This window comes from Micrasema longulum, unplaced genomic scaffold (assembly GCF_059751315.1).
Source record: "Micrasema longulum isolate JH-2025_06_02 unplaced genomic scaffold, ASM5975131v1 h1tg000769l, whole genome shotgun sequence".
NCBI lineage: Eukaryota > Metazoa > Arthropoda > Insecta > Trichoptera > Brachycentridae > Micrasema > Micrasema longulum.
The window spans coordinates 439,092-462,406 of record NW_028277963.1 but is presented as its reverse complement, the minus strand read 5'-3'; the positions used below and the strand labels follow the sequence as shown (position 1 = coordinate 462,406).

The following is a 23,315-nucleotide window of genomic DNA, read 5'->3' as shown; positions in this document are numbered from 1 at the left end:
TTTTAATTTTGTAATTATTGCGCATATGACGTCACAAATTCTCTTCCATGAGTTCTGCTGATTGGTGAGTTGGCTTCCCGGAAACGGTAATCTATCACAACAGTATTATCCGTCGATTCGGAAGATTTTGTGACTTAGTTTAATGTAGTTCATTTTTATTAAAATCATTTTTATGAATTTTTTCATACTTTTTTGAGAAGCTTCGCCAACGAAATTAAATGCTCTAATTTTTACTGTGCATAAGAAAACATTTTTTTACATCCAATTCCTCTTCGCGCCGAACTTCCTCATTTCAATTGTACTTCAATTTACTTATGAACTCTAAATTTATTGCAACAGAGAGCGAAAACATTTTCGAGACGGGAATGTGTAAGTCTACGCATTTACAAGACTTATGACCCATCATTGGCTGATTTCAGTTGCCACTTTACACACTGTGTAACATTCACATGTCTGTCTATGTTTAAGCATCCACATTTCCTCAACTCTTCTGTCTGTTGACTTTTGTGAAGTATAAGTGATGAAACATTCATTGATGTGAGAGAGATTCATCTGGCTGAATTCTTTTACATACTAGGCAACACCCGAAAAAACTTTTACAATTTTTAGTTACACAATGTGTAAAGTGGCCGCTTAAACCAGCCAATGACAGGTCATAAGCCCTGTAAATGCCTATACTTCCATATTCTCTTCTCAAAAATGTTTTTCCTCTCTGTTGCAATAAATTTACACCTTAATAACTCCCTAGGGAGTGAAATCCAGTCTGTCTACAAACATTTAGACATACTCAAAACATTGTTGAATATTAACTTTTTATAAAAAAACTATGTAGTGATATTTTTAAGAATTTTCAAAATGGTCTATATAAAACAAATGGATGTATTTTTGAGATGCAGCTACAGTTAACTATTTTACACTATGGTGGCTTTACGTCATAAGTGGCCTATAATGATATATATATTGGTTTTGCAGGTATGAAGTATAAAGCTGGTAATAACATTTCTTTAAATCTTTAATTGTAATATTCACAGTGCATGCTCTTTAGTCGAGTAATAGTCAGTTTAATGTTACAGACTTTCCGATTGGGAGTGACCGATTAGCTTGTTTACGTTTGTAGTTGGAGATACGACTGAATATTGAGAGTTACAGTAATTATGTGAAACGTGGTGCTATCATATATATTGAAGTGTCATTATTCGCTTGTGTTTACGAATACAAGTGGATGATTTGAAAATAACGTCTAGTTATAGAAAACAGAGCAAAGAGAAAATGTTTAATGTCTTAAATATTGGAATCAAATTTTGCTTTATTATCGAGTGATAAATAATAATATCTTTCGCGTAAGTAACAAAATAATCAAGTTGAAGGGAGTCAAATTGTGTCTTCATGCATATACCAAACATAAAAAATATTTCGTCTTGTAGAGGGTACACACTTTATGTATTATGTGTCGGTCATAATGTAGAATGAGACTGGACCTCACGTCTGGATAGGGTAGTGATTTTTTTATATTGTGACTGAACTGATGGAATAATCTAGAATTATCGCCTTCCGAATTTCCTTTTAGACTAACTTTAACCCCATTAGTCAAACCTTTTGTCTGAATATGTTTTGTTTAAAATGCTGTGAGCCATCATATATATTTTTTTAATGTTTACAGATAAAACAAAAACAATAATTATGTTCCTCAAATATTTAACGAGTGCATTTAAAATATGTATTTCCTCTAATAATATACATCATCATCATCATAATTCCCTTTCCGCACCTGAACCTAGGGTTTCCTAGGACAGCGGTGCCCGTATCTTAACAGCTGTAGTGAACGGTGGTGCGGTGGACAGCCATCGTAACGGTGACTAGAGAGTGGTTTCCTAGGAAAACGGTATTATCAACACCGTTTAACATCATTTTCCTAGGAAACCACTCTCTAGTCACCGTTACGACGGCTGTCCACCGCATCACCGTTCACTACGGCCGTTAAGATACGAGCACCGCTGTCCTAGGAAACCCTAGCTTAAGGGTGGAATCGTCAACAATACCTATTTATCCATAGTGGAAAAAATCCACAGATTTCATAGAACAATAAGAGTGACAGCACATCTTCTAAAATAATGTTTTGACTTAGTGCAGTAATAAATATGTATTTTTAACAAATTTAAAAAAAAAACAGTAAATTTCCTCATCGCAAAATGAACAATTGAGTTTTTCTGTCCTGTGCCAGTCTAATCTGACTATATATTACTGATTTGAAAACAAAGTTACTTACAAAGAGGTATCATTATTTACCATCTGATATGTAAAACAAAATATTAATAATTATTTATCAATGTTATAGTCAACACGTGTGTGTGTGTGTGTGTGCGTGCATAGTCTTTGGAAAAAAAATGTAGCCAACTAAAATGAAATATTTTTCTTATTGAATAAAATGGTAAAAATAAAGCTTTGCATAGAATACTAAGAATGATTGTTATTAATTGAAATAATTGTGTGAAATAAATGACTTTTTTATTTGAAACAACTGGCGAATAATTGTTTAATAACATGCAATGTTTGGTCTATGAAATAGTTCATTTTTCATACTAAAATTGTAAAATAATTTGTTTCTCAGTACAGTAAAAACACTCGAGGACTTACAGTAAAAATGCTCAAGGGCTTATTTCATACGCACATTAACGCAGTTTAATTCGATGAAAAAGAGCTTACATTTTTAGATTAGCAAATGTTTTACCATTTATAAATGTTAAATATTAAATGTATATTTCCTCATTAGGTACAGAATTTTGGATGTGTATTACATTGCCAATGGAAGTTTAAAATGCTGTATGGGACAAATTTTGTACAAGTTTGTCGAAGAGAAAAATGTTTTAAAAAGAAAAACCAACCAAAATGTTTTCATCATAAAAAATTTACGTAAAATTTTGTTTTTCAAAATTTAAGATCAATAGAATATAAAACTTAATATGGTGAAAAGGGAAAATTTTCTATAAATTTGTTCGTTACGGCATTTACAATTTCCTTTGGCAATATTATTACGTAGTCAGGGTAATTTAAACATGTTTTCTAAATTTAGTTTATTTGAAATAAAAATGTGAATTTGAAGTAAGCATAACTTTTACGGACTTTCTGTGTGCCCAAATGTAATATTAATGTCTGCTTCATAGCTTATAGTGTGAATGTCACATACATAAATATAATATATTATATTATATTATTATATAGAGGAAACTGTTTGACAGTTAATTTTAACATTAACTTGCATAATATTTTGTGGGTGTTGATTCCTTAATTATTGCTAAGTTCTATTGCAGCATTTTTGTTTTGTTACCTCTTATGTAAGGATATTTTTTGACTGCTCGCATCAAAGATAATTTTTAGCAAATTAAGAGGCAGTTTTTTTTGGTGAATTTGTGTAGAAACAAATAGTATTCATATAAAATTAATCTTATACATTTCGATGGTTTTTAAAATTTTTTTTTTTTATGTAAATAACATTCCCACTTTGGAATAATAACACCTGACTAATCTTTGGTTATTTTCCAAATAAAAATAGAACGAGTATTTTCTGGTTAAAATGTTTTTTTAATAAAAACATAAGACTAATGGCGCACAATTTATATGAAAATCGGGTTATTTCATTGTTTTATAAGAAAAAATTCACCATTTTGCGATAAAAAGATTTTTCCAAATAAAAACATTCATTAAGCTAGTGCTTCCTGAAAATGACACCGTCTAGCATATCGCAGAAGCAAATTATACAAAAAAAAAATATATATATGCAATACTCGACAATTTGTCCATGCCAAAAATCTCGTGGAAACACTACTGAGATTTCCTTATAAATAGTTTTTTTTTTTTTTATGTAAAATCAAACTATACATTTCTTATAAAACACAATATGCTAAATTCTTATACATCGTCTTACCATTTTTTGAAACTAAAAGGTAAAACTTTATTGTGAAGTATCATTATGAAATATAGGCAATCAATAATAAAACATGATTTGCCAATGAAATTACTAGACTAATGTTAATTCTTCCTTCCAAATAATTTATTGTATTATAAATACACAATAGTATAATGTAATACCTTTTGTTCCATTGACAACTTAGTCATGAGCTTATTATATCGTAGTTTTGTTTAAATCTATTTTTTGGAAAACAAATACATACCCCTATGTAACCCTGTATTATTTTGTACATTTTTACTTAAGTTAGTTTTTTGAATATTTGTGTTAATAATGTCTTCATTGACTAATCTGGCTTGAAGCTAATAAAAATGTGCTTTGATTTTGTTTGAACTGTTTGCAACTGATGCGATATTGGTATTCAAATCATTATCACAAACAAATATTATACTTTCTCATATCCGCCCATTTTTAAATTACAAGAATGTTTCTTGAAAACATAAATGACGGGTTGTGGTTCCGTAGTAAGTGTTGTGGACGCCAGATCTGGAGGTTCGAACCCACTTGACCACAATTTGTTTCCTGTTTCACAACACTGTTATTTACGAGTAACAGAAAATAGCCAATTAAAAAAAAATTTTTTTTTGGTAAATCAAAGCAAATATTTCTTTTAACAAAATTGAAACTCGTAGCAAATTGCAAATTTATTCCGTCTTGTTTTTTATGAAATAATAATTTAATACACTCTTCTTACTGATGGAACATAGGGTATCCTGATCAGTTGTTACATGAAAGCTTCCGTTTTTTTTTAACTAATTTTTTCTTGTCTTGAATACTAAATTGAAACTAGTAGCTATTTTTCCAACATATTTATCCCAACATATAAGATAACGTGAGTTTGGCTGAGAGTGTTGTTGACCTTTTGAAATCACAAATTATTATTTTTTTTAATTCCTCGAATAATTGTGCAACTGATATGTTCCTATCTTTATGGCATCTTTTTTGATAGAAGAATTTCAGAAAAGTTAAATCTGAAATAATTATATTTCTATTTGTCTCTTTCGCTGTTGAATAATTTATGTAACATACATACAACTCTTTAATTTAATGGTTTTCTTTATAAATAAAATCATAACATATATGAGAGGGTTAAAAGCAAAAATGCCACTGTCCATGACGACTGTTTTTGGGAAGACCAACAAAACCAAAGTTCAATGTTCAACCCTCTCATATTACTTGTATTTTTGAAAACCTTCATTCGCTTCAAAACAATACTAAGTTATTGTTATTTTATTTTAAGTTTGTAATATTTTATGCACTTGGCTTAAAGCTAATTTTAACTGTGTTCAAAACTTATACATAGTCTCTAGATCTTCTCTTCACTATTGATCAAAAATATTTTACATCTTTTCAATTTATTTTGGGTTATTATTGAAATAATTCTAATATACATAAATACAACGGAACACCCTTTTACGGGTATATGTTCCACACAGTACCGTGTAGAAAATGAACAATGGCAGATAGGTTTCCTTGCGTAACAATCATTTCGGGATTTAAAAATAAATTGTTTACTATTTGTTGTACCTTCATTTTATAAAAAAATACAACATGACAACAAAATACTTTAATTGTAACAGATTATTCAGTATCACCTTTCCCTTGCGCCTAGTAAGTAAAAGAGTGATGTAGAGAATTCCAAAAACAAATAGTCATATTACTATTACGCATTGTTTAATTAATAATAAATAAAAAAATGTCATTTTATATTTTTACTGTATTATTTTAAAACTGTAAAAAGAGGTTCCAGTGAAATTGGCAAATTGCAGAAAAATCACTCTATTATTTCCTCAGGTTTCTAGAACAAGTTGGTAACTACAAATTTTTAAAAAATGAGTTGTCTTTATAAATGGCATTAAACAATCTTAATTTAAAAATAAAATATTTTAAATAACTTCGTTTTATTTGAATTGTTGATTTGGGATGAGCTTTTAAATTTCTAAGTGCAATATCTCACAACTAGCAAAATGTATTGAGTTTTTCTACTGACATTTCTTGGTGGAACTGCATTTTAATTATAGTAAAATGTAGTTACTTACTTGTGCCAGAAAGCTGACAATTTATTACTTTTTTTTCCTTTGGTTAGTTAATATTACATTTGTATATCAACTAGGGAATCCAATCCCGCATCAATATCTCAAGCCTGCGGGATCGAGGAAATCAATCCTGCGAATCTGCGGGATCGCCAATTAAATCGTACTTTTTGTTCTAAGTAGTTATGTTCATGCGTTTATGAAGTGCTGTATGAAATAAAAGACTATTAAAAAAATATATACTTTTATGGTTGTGGCTGCGCCTTTACTAGCAGTCTCTCAATCAAACTCTTAATTTCTGTTCTTAGTGTTACTTGAACTTGGAAAAAAGAATGTATCATCTTCCTTATTTGTAAACATTAAATTTTGTTCTAGATATTTGATTGGATTTTCCAAGTAAAGCAACACGCCAGTCATTGATGGGCGGTGTTCTTTTTTCCGGCGAGATAAAGATGTTACAAGTTTCTGGCTCAGTCCATTATTTTGTCTTTTCAGTTTGTTGATCATGAAACACAATGTGGTTTCCGCAGTAACAGTTGCATCCTTGCGACATAAAACATTTACAGCAAGTTTTACTGGCTTTAGAGTATGTTTAATATCAGTCAATATTATAAATTCTTCATCAGTGAAAGAAAAGGAAGATGATGTCAGTTTAAGATGAATAAGAGCTTTAGATATGCACCGTTTGCTTGGTTGAACCTCGTTATCATTGCTGCAAGACTGCTCCAGCGGGTTCGGCAATCTAGAATCAGCCGTTACACCCTGCCAAATTCTGCTTTGATATAATTTTGTAACAGATCATTTTGTGATAGATTTTTATCATTCGATTTAACAAAAATCCTTTATTGCTTAGTAGGCAAGGCAGATGTTTTCAACTAACGAATTTATATTTGTAGAATGCAAATCTATCATTATTAATACTCTGTAATGTTCTGTTAACACAACAAATTTATCTTAAAAAAACTCATGCTGAAAACGAAAAAAACAATGATGGTCTAAACAAAGCCTATCATTTTATCGGCTCAGTAATACGCCAAAGGAAGACAAAATCGTGAGTTCCATTAAGAAAGTTGTTTAATTACCTATTAATGAGGCCGGGACCGGGATAATTTAACATTAAAAGACGTCTGCGCTCATTTTTTATTTCAATCCCGCATCACCGATCCCACAAAAATGGTGCTGGATTGGATTCCCTATATCAACTAATATTGGGATACACACTGTAACAGTATAATGCATCATTTTAAAAACGTAATTGCTTTATTTTTATTATTAGGAACGCTATTTATGTGTACATATCGATTTGTTTTTTTCTGTTTGAAATTTAGTTTTTTTATATGCTGTCAGATTTTTTTATACCTATATAATATTAATTTTATATTTGTTGTCAATAAATGTTTTAAACTAATATATGTATTTTGATTTCACATACCTACTTAACATTTTGGATTTAAATTAACAAGTTGCACTTTGCATTCCACAGCATAATATACTCGTATCTTACCACCTGAATGGAGAAGAATTTCGCTCTGCACTAATAAAATAGCACTAGAATAGGTAGCAAACTTTCAAGAAATAAATCTCCTAAAGTGTGACTCATGCCCTTTTGCATATGTTGGTAAAACAAGTAAAAATTTCATTACATGGGAACAAAACTTTTCTGAACTCACTAATCACCTAGTGAAAAATAATCACACTTAATAATAATAATGAAATATATGATATAATTATTAATAATAGAAGCCTCTATCAATAAATAATACCTACCAACCTACCCCTTATGCTGTGTCTGAGAATTTGTAGTCTGGATGTGATTACACATGTTAACTGCGGGCTTATTCTGTCACAATTTAATTTCGTAAGTTTGTTTGCAATGTACTGCTTTGGAGCAGGAATGAATGCATCCATCCTCACTCTTGACGCAATCAGAATAATATTTCACTCCCGATCCCTCTCATACGATTCGAATGAATTTATTAAACATATTAGTCAAAGAATATGGCCACTGATCTATTTTAGGTGCAGTATAACTCCGTTTATCCGAACTCCAGTCATCTGGATTGCCAAATATCGGAATCGTCGTAGGAAAATTTAAAAAAAGATGCTAAGTGGCTATAAGCTCGTAAATGAGTTCCTTCATCAAAGCTAATTGCTTCTTAATTACTTTGCTGGACATATTTAAGTAGGTTTTTAACGTGATTCCAATTCGCTGTATCATTTCAAAAGCAATAAACAAGTGATATACATAACAAGTGAGAAAATAAAAAAAGCCAGGATGTCCAATTAATGGTGAATTACAGCACAGAACATCCAAAAAAACACATTTAATTTTGTGTTAAGCATCTTAACCACTGCATACAGAAACCGCTTAGTTAAAGGAATGGTTGTTTTCTGTAACCGGTTGGCAAATTAAATCCATTTTAGTGATTGTACACATAATAAATACTATTCTATATTGGCCCGAATATAACGCGACCTGTATGTGTATATTTGGAGCAGGAATGAAAGGAAAAATGAATATAATGCAAATGTTTTTTTAAGAAAAATATTTTGAGTAAATAGTAAGTTGAATTATTTAAAAAATGTTTTTCTATTTAAGCAGTTCCAATTTAAAATGAACTATTTATAAAGGAGACATTGTTTCCTTAGCGTGGAATACTTTACATCCTGCATCCATTTTCAGTACATTCCTTCCTTGCTATCATTTGAAGATTATTTTACTATTCATATTGTGTGTCCTGTCAGAAGATCTGTACTCCTTACAATTTTCTTTTTCTTTGATTGTCAGAAAGGTACTGATTCCATAGCAACAAATATATTTTATAGGTAAGTAAAAGTTGAAATATTGAACAAATATTTGTAGAAATAAAAGACGAGACACAATTGTATGTTTGCTCTTTATTGATCAGTTCCAATATGTTGTAGCCAATTGTTGTTATTAGGTCAATTTCGCCGCCTCCGAGAAATATCAAGTTTACAACATCCTCCTTCGGACATCCGGTTACTCAATCCAGTTGCTTTATTAACTAATTGACATTTAAAGACATGTTATACTTTATGCATTTCTTAATTTCCCATCAAATAAACAGTCATCTAGAAACAATTTTCCAGTTTTGTCTCGCATTAGTTACAATATAAATATTACACATGTCTGCTGAATGATAGTGCATATTACAAAGTCACATTGTATATCAATTACATTTCACAGTTAATCATTTTCCAATAATCAGAAATTAATTACTAATAAGGAATCTAATTTGCGATAGTTTTTGAAATATTTTTTAACACAACCCAAATATTCAATTTTGTCTCCATTATTAGGGACAGTTTCTCGAAAAAGATATATGAATATACACTATCTACTACGCTTATTTGGATATAAGAGATTATAAACAAAAAACTATTTATTGTTAATACATACGGCAATTTTGTAAGCATAACAGAAAAAACATGTTTCTTTGACTTTATATTTCAGAAGATGGCGAGGATAGAAAGATACATCTCGATGCTGCTGATTCGTTCGTGGACTAGATTGGTACTCCATTTTCAAACAATCGGAGAAGAGTGATCAGTCGAAGGATGAAGATATGCGGATTTTCGTAAACAGGGCTTTAATATGCCAAACCTTATGGAACTAGAAGTGGAATTCCTAGTTCCGGATTAAATTTTTCAAAAGGGGATGCTTAACAATTAATATTAAAAGACAGTTTGCAAAAAAATCCAGCACGTGGGCTAGATAAGACAGATTAGAATATACCTTTAGACCTTCTAGATGCGAGGTCTTGTGTATCCTCGAGCAGAAATAGAGAGCCGTACCGTGATCGAGCATCGGCAGGTAATCGAGTTAAATCCGTGGTATTTGTTAGTACGAGGGGCGCGGAGGAAACCGGCATATTAAAAGTCACACAAATTATAAATAAGCCTCAGCCGTAGTACGAGGTGGGAAAATAAAATAAAAAGTTTCGATATTGTGAGATCAGAAAAAATAAAAAAGAAGAAAACCTCTTGTCATGAAAAGGACACAAAATGACTTGTTGCTGCAAGATTCATTCATATAACTATTAGTACGCAATTTGGGTAATTCGGACCGATTTGCTCAAACCAGTATAACCGACAAAAGTACGCCATTTTCTTAACGTAGTCGGACACATAAATAAAATGCCAAAAGAGATGCGAGTTAAACAACTTTTATGTATTTAAAACTCCTTTGTGGGATCGCATTACTTTTTATAATAAATACAAGAAATATATAGCTATTTTATAATTGTATTTAAAGTAAAATGCGCTATAGTTATACTAACACAGCGGCAGAAATTGTATCACTACAAACTAATATCACATACATATTTCAAATTTTACCCTTGTAGCTCGATGCTTTAATATTTCTACTAGTACCGTAGAGGTCTGCTCGGGAGAGCGAGGCAATACCCACAGACACAATTTATTCAACATTCCGTACAAGACAATTTACACTTTGAAATCCAAGAACAGATACTTATTCACGAAGCGAACCAGTCGGCAAATATTTAAACAGTAAATTTGAATCGTTTTAAAGGTAATTTATGGAAGAGAATGAGAAAACAATTTGTCCATAGAGATAAATGCCAAATTATAATTACTCGTCGAGCTCCAAGGGCAAAGAAAACAATTTCTCTATCGCTTAATCTACAGGAAATGTGGTCTCCGAGAGCAAAAGACATAGTCCCTTGAAAATCAGGCAGAACGAGTCATTTAAGGTCGAGCATTCAATTTGAACTTAGTAGTTGGAAACAGATGTGTCAATCTTTTGAGCTGCATTTATTCAATCGTGAGTCAGAGCAAAATACATCCGCAACTTATAGAATCACCGTTGATTCTTTAAGTTTTACAATATTAAATAAAGTTTTACAATACTAAATAATAAGAAATAAAAAAAAACATATATGTGAAGATCATTCTGTTGAGAAATGTTTTTTAAACATATTTTGCTGAAACTCGTATAAGTATCTAAATGCATCGTAAATAAACATAACTCCATATCGCGATATAATAATTTACAGAGACGCCTCCAAATGTAGGTTATTTTTTAAGATGAGTACATTAATGGAAAATTTACAGTGGGCGTAATACATTCAGTCACGCAGAGAAAATATTCCAAACAAACCTTTCCTCTTAAACTTAAGATATAATGAAAAAAAACACACAAATTTATAATTTACACTCAAAATGTCTCCAAACGGCTTAAAACTAATTTGGTAAATGTATTTTGCCAAAACTCAAAACGATTATGTTATAACGCAAATGCAATCGAAAAGAGAAATTCTTGACACTGGGGAAACAGTCACGATACTGTACTAAGTGTGACGGTGGGACGTTACGAAACACTGGGGACAGTAAAACGGTTGCCAACGCAAACCAAACCCAACTAAGCACATAAACTGAGACATTAGAATGGATTAGATGACATCAAAATGTTAACAAATCGATTCAGACATTTAAAAAATCAGCAAAGAGCGAGAGATGTACCGATAGATCGCTCTATGCCCCACTAGAGGCGGGTGAGAGTAAGGAAAGCGGAATTATGTACAAGCGATGGTTTTAAGTATGAAATTAGGCAGCCTGCCAGCAGTTGCAATTTCAAAAAGATGATAAATAAAAATTAATAAGAATTCATGTACTGTTTCCATCCAACATGTGGAAGGTACTTTTATACCATGTAAATTAATAAATAAATATTACGAAAACATCCAAATCATTGTAAATAACTGTTGGATTTAACTCTAACGGAGTTTATCCAATGATATTTCAACACAGATATTCGAAATTGTGTTAGACATGTGAAAAGTTGGAATGATCAGTGTGCGTGCATGAGATGTATGAATGTAGAGGAAGCCTGGTATATATGCAAACACAGAATGGTGTAGCCTTCAGCGCCTACCCCTACAACAGGCGTAAAAAAAAAACGGAATAGTTTGTTTTTTTTTTATCTATTGTTGGTACAATTTTAAGGTTCATAATTGGATTTGATTGTGCAGTGGCAACGGGATAAACAAACGGTCAAACTTGCATTAGGTCGAGACATAGACACGACCTATGGATATTATGACCTAGACAAGTTCAAGATTCATCTGTTGGATAGGTCAGAGTGCCATACCATATTATTAACCCAATGAACGCCACGCGCATGTAAATGCATTAACCTATGTCATACTAGAAAAAAAAAAACATTTTTCCAACCCGACCACTTGGATTTAACAAAACCCCTTCAGGGATATTCTCATATCCATTGCAAAATAACAACTCTCAGTGTTTTGCTTCATTTCCCGGACTGGAACCTGAAAATTAAGACTGACCATCTTTCCTTCATGTAACAAAAATGATCAAGATACGTTGCGATTTGCGTGCCAATGCAGTGCCCTATGCACCATTAGGTGTGGAAAGGGAATGAAGAAGAAGAAATGAGGTTCTCATATTATTAGGGATAATGATCTCGGAAGGTTTAAAATAATGGTCAAGTGGAAAATTTTGTGACGAATGTGATCATCGAACTTGTATTTTGGATTAGAAATGTTGTCTAAATGATTTTTAGAAATAGATATTGACAAATAAAAAGAATAAATTACAAAACCCTTGGTGTAATGACATAGACTAGTGCATTTTACTTTGGCATTCATAGGATTGGTTAACACTCCACTGTTCTTACTTTAGTGATGTACGTATAGCCTTATTATTTTGTTTAAAATCAGTAAATTAAAATTAATTGCCGGCCAGTTTCAAAAATCAACTGTTCCTTTGTCAAGGAGTGAAAATTCTCTTCGCCTTGACGAAACAACAGTTGTCTTCTGAAACCGCTACAATTCAATACATACATTTTAATTTAGTGATTTCACACAAAATAAATCGTCGTCCTAGTGGTGAAAATACCAGCATCTCTTTTGTAAAAAAAATATTTCATAATACGAGATTATATCCAGACAGCAAGTTCCGTTTGTGTTTCTTGCCATCGCAGCGCTCCGGTGGTAGTATTGAGCACGCGTGGTTCTCACCCAGACCTGCTGAGGAGTTGACGCCATTACGAGTTAGCTAACCGTTGTGCACGCTTTAAATGTGGCGCTTGTTTGAAATGCCAAATAAAATTTGAATACTCGCCGCCTGCGAGAAATGGTCTGTTTTTCGTTTCCTCAATGCGAAGAACACTAAGCCGGTCCACATTCATCGACAGATCTGCGAGGTGTACGGAGAACAAGTGATTCAATGGTTATGAGAAGACTGAGACGGTTTAATGACGGCCATGATAAAATACACGACGACGAATAAGCGGGCGTCTACAGGTGCCTACAAAATGTAAATAAAAAATTAAAATAGTTTAAGGTCTAATGATTTTTTAAAAAAAATATGTACTTGTTGTCTTTAGCCAGTCAAACGGAACATACTTTTGAACATACCTCGTATTTTTCTTTGAAATATCTAGAATACAAAAAATCTTTAAGGTTACTAAATAAATCAGTACTGAAATACGTATTTTTCGTCAACTAGTAAACTGAATTAAAATGTTTTACGATATTTTTTGGTAACAATTATTTTCACAACCAAGACGACGAAGTACGTAGTTTATTGTCTATTTCCTTAACGAGGACAGCAGATTACAGGTGTAGTGTGCCTAGTTGCGGACGATGGCCTCGTTGTGCTGGATGCGCTCCAGCTCCTCGAGGGAGAGGACGTTGGGGGCGAGGTTGACGGAGGGCAGCTTGCCGGCGGTGGCCTGCGCGAGGAGTTCCGGGCTGAACCACTGCGCCAGCTGGTTGGAGGTGGGGCTCAGGGCGGGGCCCATGCTGTGACCCCCGTCTGGGAAATGAGAGACATATTAGTTGTATTCTATTTCCTTATTGTCCAATTGTGGTTCCATGATAGTGTCGCAGACTACCCAAGATGAGATTTCCGCTCTATCACAACCCTATTTCCAGTTTCTAGCCGTTATTTTCAACTAGTTGAAAATAGCTCCAAAATTGAAATATATTTGTGTTTAAGTTTTATACGAACCCAAATTATTTTAACACATTCACGGATATTACATCTATTGGCGTCATTTTAGAAATGTGGTACGACACCCCTGGTAAAAAAACGTACTTGACTCGTGGATTATTTACATATTACAACAGAGATGAAGAACATTTTAGAAAAAGAAATATAGAAGTCTAAGCGTCTACCGAGCTTATGACCAGTCATTGGCTGGTTTAAGTGGCCACTTTACACACTAACATTCACCATTCTGCCTATATTTGAACATCATTGTTCCTTCAATTCATCCATCTGTTGATGTTTGAGAAGTTAAAGAGCTGAAACCTTTATTTGGATTATAAAAATTTGAACAAACTCAAAATATTGTTTGTTGATAAATCCCCCTGCTCCAAGAAGTATTGAAATTAAAAAATATTTTGGCGTTACCTAGTATGTAGGTGAAATAATTCAATCAGGTGAATCTCACCCGCACAAATAAAGGTTTCAGAAATACTTTCTTAATAGTGGTCTATGAAATACTTTTGTTTTGTAGTTCGTTTTACAAAATAAATATGGGCAAATTACAGAAAAATAAATTGGAATAACCCTGCAATAATAAATACACAGGTACATATTTAAAAGTATTTATGCAAATTATTATCCATTTGGCAATTCTCGACCTGAGTACGGCCCATTGTTTTGCTGCGAACTGTAGCTAACTTAATCTACAGCTTGGCGCATTATTACTCCGAGTTAAAAAACTTGCAAGTTAGAGATAGGTTATATGAGTTAATCTCTCACCATTGTGATTTCTGTGGTGGGCGAAGAGCTGGTGGAAGCTGGCGCCCCCCATATTGTTGTTGAGCTGGTGGTGAGGGCGCTGCATGAGCAACTGCTGCTGATTCCCTACCCCCACCCCCGACGGCATCTTACCGCGGGCTATCTGCTGCAGCTGAATACTCTGCATGTACTGTTGCTGTACAACATGAGATCATAAGTTACATCACTGCACTGAGAGGTGCTTTACACATATTTTAGATTATAAAAAAAATAAAGTCCTTTATCATCGGCGGAGGCTGAAGGGGATAATTTTTTTAGAGGTACATGTATATTTCACTATAATTTTCACACCAAAAATTCAAATAAAAATAAATTAATATGAAGGCAGTTTGATACTTAAATTCACAAAATATGACTATTTTTAAATTAAATTGATTTTTAAAACCCGTCAGGGTTATATGAGAAATATTATTAGTGTAGTCATTTAAAAAAAAAAAATTTTTGGTCTTAAGGCTGTAGTTTAATAAAACGTAAAAAAATCATACAAATTAGTAATTTAAAACACCGTTTATTTTTTCAAAATTGTGCCCTTAAAAAAATAAAGTGAATAAACACTAGACAAATACAATTAATTTTAAAGGTATGTTTGGTAAAAAATATACTTAAAAATTTTATGCAACTGAAATATAATTACTTTTCGACCAGCAGATTACGCCTTTTGAGATTTAGACTAGACTTAGGTACACTGGTAATGGTATAGATATTAAATTTTGAGGTAAAATCAGTTTAATAATTTATAGATAATGAATTGAACGAGAGAGTTGTGGAAAATTGTAAAAATGAATAGTGCAAGAAAATGAAATACAATACATAGTAAAATGTTACAAGCAACTCCAGTTGGAAAAAACCAAGAGATAAATTTGTGGTTAGATACAGCACGCGAGGTGTGGTCAGGCGAGTTATTGACTATATCGTTACCTGGGAGTGGTGGTTGACAAACTGCTGGGGAGGGAAGTCGGCGGGAGGGGGCTGGTAGCCCCCGGGTACTCCCATCCCACCGCCATTACCCTGCTGTAATGAAAGGGAGAATTGGAATCATATGACTTTCACAATAACAAAGTCCTTAAAATATAGCTTGATTAGAATAACATTTGCCAGAAAAAGTGACGACATAACTTTGTAGTAACGTCTAAGGAGTTATTTATATTGACACATGAAAAATCATTCGTATCTGGCGTGTTAATTAATTATTTGAATACAATGCTTAACACATTAATCAAAACGAATACATAAAATCAGCTTTAAAACTAAAAAAAAAACTAAAATAAATCTAATTATTAATGACGTTCTTACAAGGTGACATCATTTTGCAAAAACGTTAGAGATGGAACAAATTGATCGAATAAAAAAATAATACATTTGATGTTGTTCATGAAAAAATTATAAATGTCTTATTTTTTGGTAAATAATTATCACATTACACACTATAATAGGCTTGTTTTTGCGTTTTTATATCAATTTTTGGAAACAGAGTTTCATGATTCACTGATAAAATCGATTTGATCAGTGATCAGTAATTTCCCATCACTAATGACATTAGTTTGACAGCTGTCATTCTGATCAAGCTATATTTTAAGGACTATAATCACCGATATATATCCCTATCTGCACCGAATGGTGTATAGGGCACTGCATGAGAACACCAAATGCAGCATTTCTTAATTATTATTTATAAATCAAATGTACAAAAATTACAAACATCTGAAAAAACAATGATAAACATATACAGACAAAGGTTGACAAATACACATTTCCATGATGTAGTGGCTAAGACGCTTGGCTCACGCGTGGAAGGCTCCGAGTTAGTTGCCCGGTGAGTACACAAGAAACTACCAACTAAACTATATAGACTGGGCTGTAATTTACCACTGTAATTGGGCCTTCTGGCCTGTTGTGTAAATAAAGACACAAAATAAGAAAAATACACTAAACTTGTACTCTGACAGAACAGAACGGGAGGCCTGAGAGCCCGGCGCACCGAGAAAGCACTGACCGCTAAGTCAACCTCAGTAGCCCTGAAAAGGGCTTTCCAACGGGTCCTGATGGTGAAGAGGCAAGCACAGTCAGGGCAGTCACGGCGGAAGCCAGCAGCGAAGCACGAAGTCCAGCGGGAGCGGGGGGCGCGGAGGCGGAGAGTAATACACGATACAATTGCCTTGAGCGAACTGATTTTTATTTTTAAGTATACCCATTATAAAGCGCTCGCGGCACTCTGCCCGACGAGCCACCACCAGGGAGTGGGGGTACGGGCGCGGGTTTAGTCAACAGTATGCCGCGCGGCGAGCAACATACAAGAATGAACAATGAATGTACAACATAATAAACATACACAAAATACATACATTCAACATAAAATAATCCAAATAAAATCCTATTCTACATTTTCCTCGGTATAGCCAAGGCCGAACCCGAAAGTGGATCAAATCGCCATTATTATGGATTCAGCCCTTGGCTTTCACATACACCGAGGACCTATACTATTAAATATTAGTTATAAACAATTAATACAATATTCCGTGGCTTCCATCGCATATAGATTAATAAAATATTACATGCAGGACATGATTTTTGGGGGTCAGTACCTCATAAACTGTGTAATTTTATTATGACAAATTTTCCTTTTTTTAAATTTCGCCCTCCAAGTCGAGGTCTGTAATGAAACAATTGGTGTAAATTATAAGCTGTTTAATTAAGGCCTACCTTGACTATGGGCCTGCCGTGCTTGGGAGCGACGGGTTGAGGGAGGATGTGAGTGGGAGGGGCCCCCCAGCCCGAGGCCTTAGCCCCGTTGGGCCCGAGTGGCTCTGGTTCCTTGTCGGCCATCATTTTTCGTAGAACCTGCAACAGAAAATTATTAAAAATACAACCCACTATATTTTGAGAGTTATTCGTCATGATCGTAGAACAACGACACTTGTGATTTTCATCAACTTTACACGAAAGAGGTATAATTTTTTTTTTGTCACTATGTCACAACTTGATAAGTTCAAAAGTATATCATTTGATACTTGGATTAATTGTAAATACTTTTTTTTTCAAACCTGGAATATGCAGCCTTTAACCCTTTTTTAAGATCAAATATAAAAGTCAATGTTGCATTTTTCGGACATCCGTCATTGTTCTACGATCATGACGAAATAATATAAGAATCAAACGTCCAGTTCATTAGTCAGAAAATAAAATAAAATTAATAAATGAGATTAAAAGTAGCCACCTAATTTCAAATTTAAATAAATAGCAATTACAAGTAAAAAATACTAGCTTGAACATGATTTCTATATGAAATTCGACAATTCCTGACATGGTATGCAAAACTTTTCTTCAGTCTCTATCTACCTCGGTATTAAAAATCCAGCTCTATCGACGTGTCGATATGTATGAAGATACAGCTATCAATGAAAAAAAATTCAATGGTAATATTTATTTTCTCATTTTAAGAAAACCAATTTACACCTTGTCCCTTGGGTCATTAAATTATTTTGATGACTGAATTGAACGGTGATAATAATAATGAAGGATTGAGAATTACGGCAGTCGGGGTGAAGGAGGTGACGGAGAGCTGGTGTTTGGTGGGACTGGAGGCGGCCATCTGCTGCTCTTGGCGCCGCCGGAAGTTCTCCCGCTGCTCCTCCAGCTTCTTCTTGATGAGCGCCCCCTGCATGATGATCTGCGTGTGCTGCTGCAGCTCGCGCGGGGACGGTATCCGTGACTGCATCGCTGTCGAAATACATCACGATGACATTCAGAATACATAAACAATTATTTTTATTTAATAAACTTCCAGAGGGCTTTTTAATAAACAGATTAAATGTACGTAAAAACTGCTGCGATGGTTCTCACTTTTCAAGAATCCACGTCTGGGACTTTGCCATGTGCGAATGTCAGCTTGAAGAGGAAGATTTAAATTGTGTTTTTTTGGATGCCCCATAAATGGTTATCCTTGATATATCAACGTCTCTGTTCCGGACGCGCGGGCGAATTAGTAAATATATTATTATCCAAGTATTATGTATGAAATAAAATGTATCATGTATTTTAAATAAGTATAGGGCCTCGGTGTATGTGATAAAGTCAAGTGCTAAATCCTCAATAAAGTTCACTTTCGGATTTGGCCTTGACTACACCGAGGGCAAATATAGTATAGAAATAAAGTTAAATGTCAATATTGTGTTTTTGTGTATTCATATCTGTATGTTGCTCGCCGCGCGGCATACTGTCGACTAAACTCGCGCGCGGGTGGACGCCGCTATTTACATGGCCGGCCGTCGTATACATATATTCAAAATGTTATAAAAATATCTAGTTAGAAACAATGGTATCTATGTACTTAATATTAAATACTAGCACACTCACTTGTATATAATACTAACACATGTGTAAATTAATCAAAAACTCGAGAACACTGTTTTCATAGACAATTAGATTTAAAAATTAATGTTTCATTTTCAAGTAGGACTGAGTCCGCTAATTTTCATAAGGTTCAAAATCTCGCAACTCGGCGTACCATGTTGGACATGAGCTTTCTCTATAAAATTATAAATAGCCTAATTGATAGCCCAGAAATCGTTGGAAGCATTTCATATCGAGTCCCTGTCCATAGAACTCGTCAATCTGTACTCTTCGATATTCCTCAACTCGACAACGCAATGACTAATTATATGAAAAATAGCACTCTTCGAAGAATACAGATTACCTATAATGACAGTTTTAGTGACATCGACTTAATACACTGTAAAGACTATATTTTTATCAGATCTGTTAAAGACATTTTAAATTTATCTCCTGTCTAACTTTTAACTTTTAATTTGAACTTTTAATTTTAATTTTAGCTTTTAATTTTAACTTTTAATTTCAACTCTTAACTTTTGCTTATTCATATGTAAAATACCTGCATCTAATTAATTATTGTTGATTGTAAATTTTTACTAAGAAATATAAATGTTCATGGAGGCAGAGAGAGAGGGGAGGAAAGTATAGTTGGAGCTATACAATGTCTTCTCTCTTTTATGTACTTTTTATTTCATATTTATATTTTTATATATGTATTTTTTTATTGAATTGAATTATTTTTCCCCTCTTCTCCTGCATTCATAATAAATTAATGTGAAATCTGTAATTGGTCTTACTTTTTTTAATTGTTCTTTTGTATTTATATAAAGACTGTATGATTTCATTAATAAATAAACACTTCAGTGAGGAAAAAAAACAAATAAATAAAGAAGAAATATACATAAAGTACATTAGCAGCAGATATTTCACATATAATGATATTAATCATTTCAATTTCAAGTCATTGAAAAGGAAGTAAAGATGAATTAAAAAGAAATGAAAAACACGTTAAAAAGAGTCTGAGAATTGAGATGGCCATTCAGCGGATAGCGTAGCTGATTGGATTACAACAGAAGTGATGTGGAGTAAGTCCAACAGCTCTGCATAATTATTTGCAGTTCTGTGCATGCGAGCCAGGGGAGATGAATAGTGAGTGTAGTCTGTGTTACTGTACTGGCATCGGAACATGTGTTAGAGTTTGGTGGTCCTTGGGGGTACACAAAAGATTATCAGGGACAGCAATTTTGGGCGATCTATTAGAGCGCAGACCACCTTGTGCATTAGTGAGGTCAGCAATTGTCCTTCCGATGGAGAGCAATGGTAACCTCAGCTCAGACATCAAAGTTTGGTAGCAAAATTTCATGCGCAGGTTACCATTTTTTAACTGAATGCAGCGTAAAATATTAGATATTTCTTTAACAGATGAAGAATTTACCGAGCTGTACATCTGATGCTGCCATACTGTCTGAAAATCAACAACGAACGGCAGCACATAGCATAATGACCCAGTACTAGTTTTTAAGCCCTGACAAGGGAATGGTTGTGTTCTAAAACTGATCAGTACCAATCTGGTGATAAGATTTAGCTTCTACATGTGTTAAGGTGACGAAGAAACATTCATATACAAGTTTATATAGTCATCTGTTGCACTCTGTCACCTGGGAGAATGACTAGTTATAAGCCATGTAAATACAAAGTGTTTTCAGAAAACTTCAGCAAAAATTAAGGCATGCTGAAAATATGGAAATACAATTTTTAACATTTATTAAATATATATATATATATTATAATTTACCTGGGTGGTGAACAGCCAAAGTATTGGGACTTGTGGCCATTATGGGAGAAACACAATAGGCTGCATGTAATTCAGAACAACAAGACAAAATCAGACTAAATATTATACAAACAAACCGCCACGCCGTTTCCCCGTAAGGGTAGGCAAAGGATAGAATGCCATATCACTCTGTTTTTGCATACAGATCTCACTTCCTCTACATTCATACATCTTCTCATGCACGCACGCCGATTATTTCGACTTTTGACATGTTCATCTTCAAGTGTTTGCCAGGTCTTTCTCGGTCTTCATCTATTTCTGCATCCATCAACATTCGCATTGTAAATCTTTTTAGCCATTCTTTCACTCTACATGTCCAAACCAACGCAGAACTCCTTTCTAGATTTTGTCAATAAGGCTTCCCAAATCTCCTAGATTTTGTCAATAAGGCTTCTCAAATCTCAGCTATACATAATGTACAGATCTCGAGATTTGTGCATCTATCGTACATAGTTTTCCCACACGTTCGCCTGAGAGATCGCATTTTGACAGCATTCAGCCTACTTTCATCTCTGTTTTTCCAAGTCCATGCTTGGCTCCCATACATCAGGGTCGGCACTGGGACTCCATTGTGAACCGCTAATTTTGCCTGACGGTTGATTGAAGTGCACCATTAACTCTATTCCTGGCACTCACCCTCCATTCAATATCTTTCTCAGTCATTCCATTCCTAGTAAACATACTTCCCAAATAAACAAAATCCCCATACCTGTTTCAATATAACCCCATTCACAGTGATTCCACATTTAGTCATACTTTCATTTCTTTCAAAGACCATCACTTTCGATTTATTGACATTCATCAGCAAATTGCTTCCCTCGCATACATGAGGATTATACTAAAAAAAATTATATATTCTAATGTAGAAAGAATGCACAAAGAAATTGGCTTGCTTACAGAAGAGCAACAAATTAAATATAATGTGGCAATTTTTATACATAAAATAATTAAGGGGATGAATAAAATAAAAACAATAATAAAATTAAACCAACAATGTCATACATATGAAACAAGGGGTAAAAAAAAAGATAAGATTACCAATGAGGAAAAAAACAGAATCTCAAAACTCATTGTACAAGGGATTGAAGCTGTACAATGAGTTACCTGAAGAAATAAAAGAAATAGAAAAAATTGAAATATTTAAAATTAATAAAAAAAAAAATGTAATTGAAAAATTTTGATAAAAAAAATGTAATATTATTAAAAGTTTATATTAGTTCTTAAAATGTAATGAATTAAATTAATAAAGCATAAATAAATAAATAAATACATCGTACACTTAAGTTACCAAGAATCGCAGGTCCTCATTGTTAATATATATTATTAATAAATAGTACTGTATTAATCAATATTCTGCACACCTTTAAGGAGCATTTTTTAAACATCCGATTGTGACATTCATCACAATCCAACAGAGTTCACTCCGCTCTCATCCACACAGAGCGTCGAGACTAATATACGATGGTCTGTGTCTTACCGTTGGGGGGCAGCGGGCTGACCCTGAGCTGCTGCTGCGGCGGCAGGGCGAGGTGGGCGGGGTGAGGGGGGCGCGAGTGCTCGTGGACCTTGAGGATGGAGGCGAGCATGTCGCGCTGTCGGCTCTGCAGGCCCGGGTTGCTGATCTGCTGCACAAGGTGCTGCGGCGTCAGCTCCCCCTGCTTCAGTCCTGGAAACAGAAACACGTATAAAGCGATTATTATCGCCATTATTATTATTATCTCGAAATCTTATATGTTGATCATGTTCTTGAATATATTGTTTCCCATTATTTTATTGGCCTTGTTTGTCATTGCTACATAGTTTTATGTTCTTTTCATTCGGATTCTTGTATATACGTTTCTTCATATAACTGTTGTAATTGGCTTAGGCCGTATATATAATAAATAAACATATTGATAAATTAAATATGGTGAGAATGAATGGTAAATAAATCACTGAAATTACTTGGCTTCATTAACAGAATATCCTCTGATTTTACTAATGTCAGTACATTCTAAACTTTTTATTGCTCAACTGTTCACCCTCTTCTTGAATATGCCTCCGTGGTCTGGTCTCCATTCTATGTCAATCGCATAAATCACATTGAATCAGTCCAACATCGCTTGCTTCGAAAAGTAGCGTGGATGCTTGGACTAGAGAGGGGTAATTATTCTTATGCTGATATAGAGTCAATGTTAAATATTTCTAGTCTACAAAAACGTAGAACTAATATTGATTCCATATATATGTTCGGCATACTAAATGGTATAATCGATGTTCCATCATTACTGGGACAAGTAAAATTCAATATTCCGACTCGTAGGTTGAGAAACAATGAAGTTCCATTCATCGATCAGAA

General features: G+C 33.7%; 1 protein-coding gene across 1 annotated transcript in view; it reads right to left on the bottom strand.

The window, feature by feature from the left end:
* Positions 1-8,877: 8,877 nt before the first annotated feature.
* LOC148279092 (uncharacterized) overlaps positions 8,878-23,315 on the bottom strand; it is a 40,371-nt gene continuing 25,933 nt past the window's right edge. The window contains exons 18-23 of the mRNA XM_088230470.1: positions 22,455-22,643; positions 18,344-18,531; positions 17,515-17,652; positions 15,733-15,825; positions 14,776-14,950; positions 8,878-13,821 (exon numbers count right to left, since the gene is read on the bottom strand). Coding sequence (XP_088086596.1) covers positions 13,637-13,821; positions 14,776-14,950; positions 15,733-15,825; positions 17,515-17,652; positions 18,344-18,531; positions 22,455-22,643 — 968 coding nt within the window. The 3' untranslated portion in view covers positions 8,878-13,636. The remainder of the gene's footprint in view (positions 13,822-14,775; positions 14,951-15,732; positions 15,826-17,514; positions 17,653-18,343; positions 18,532-22,454; positions 22,644-23,315) is intronic.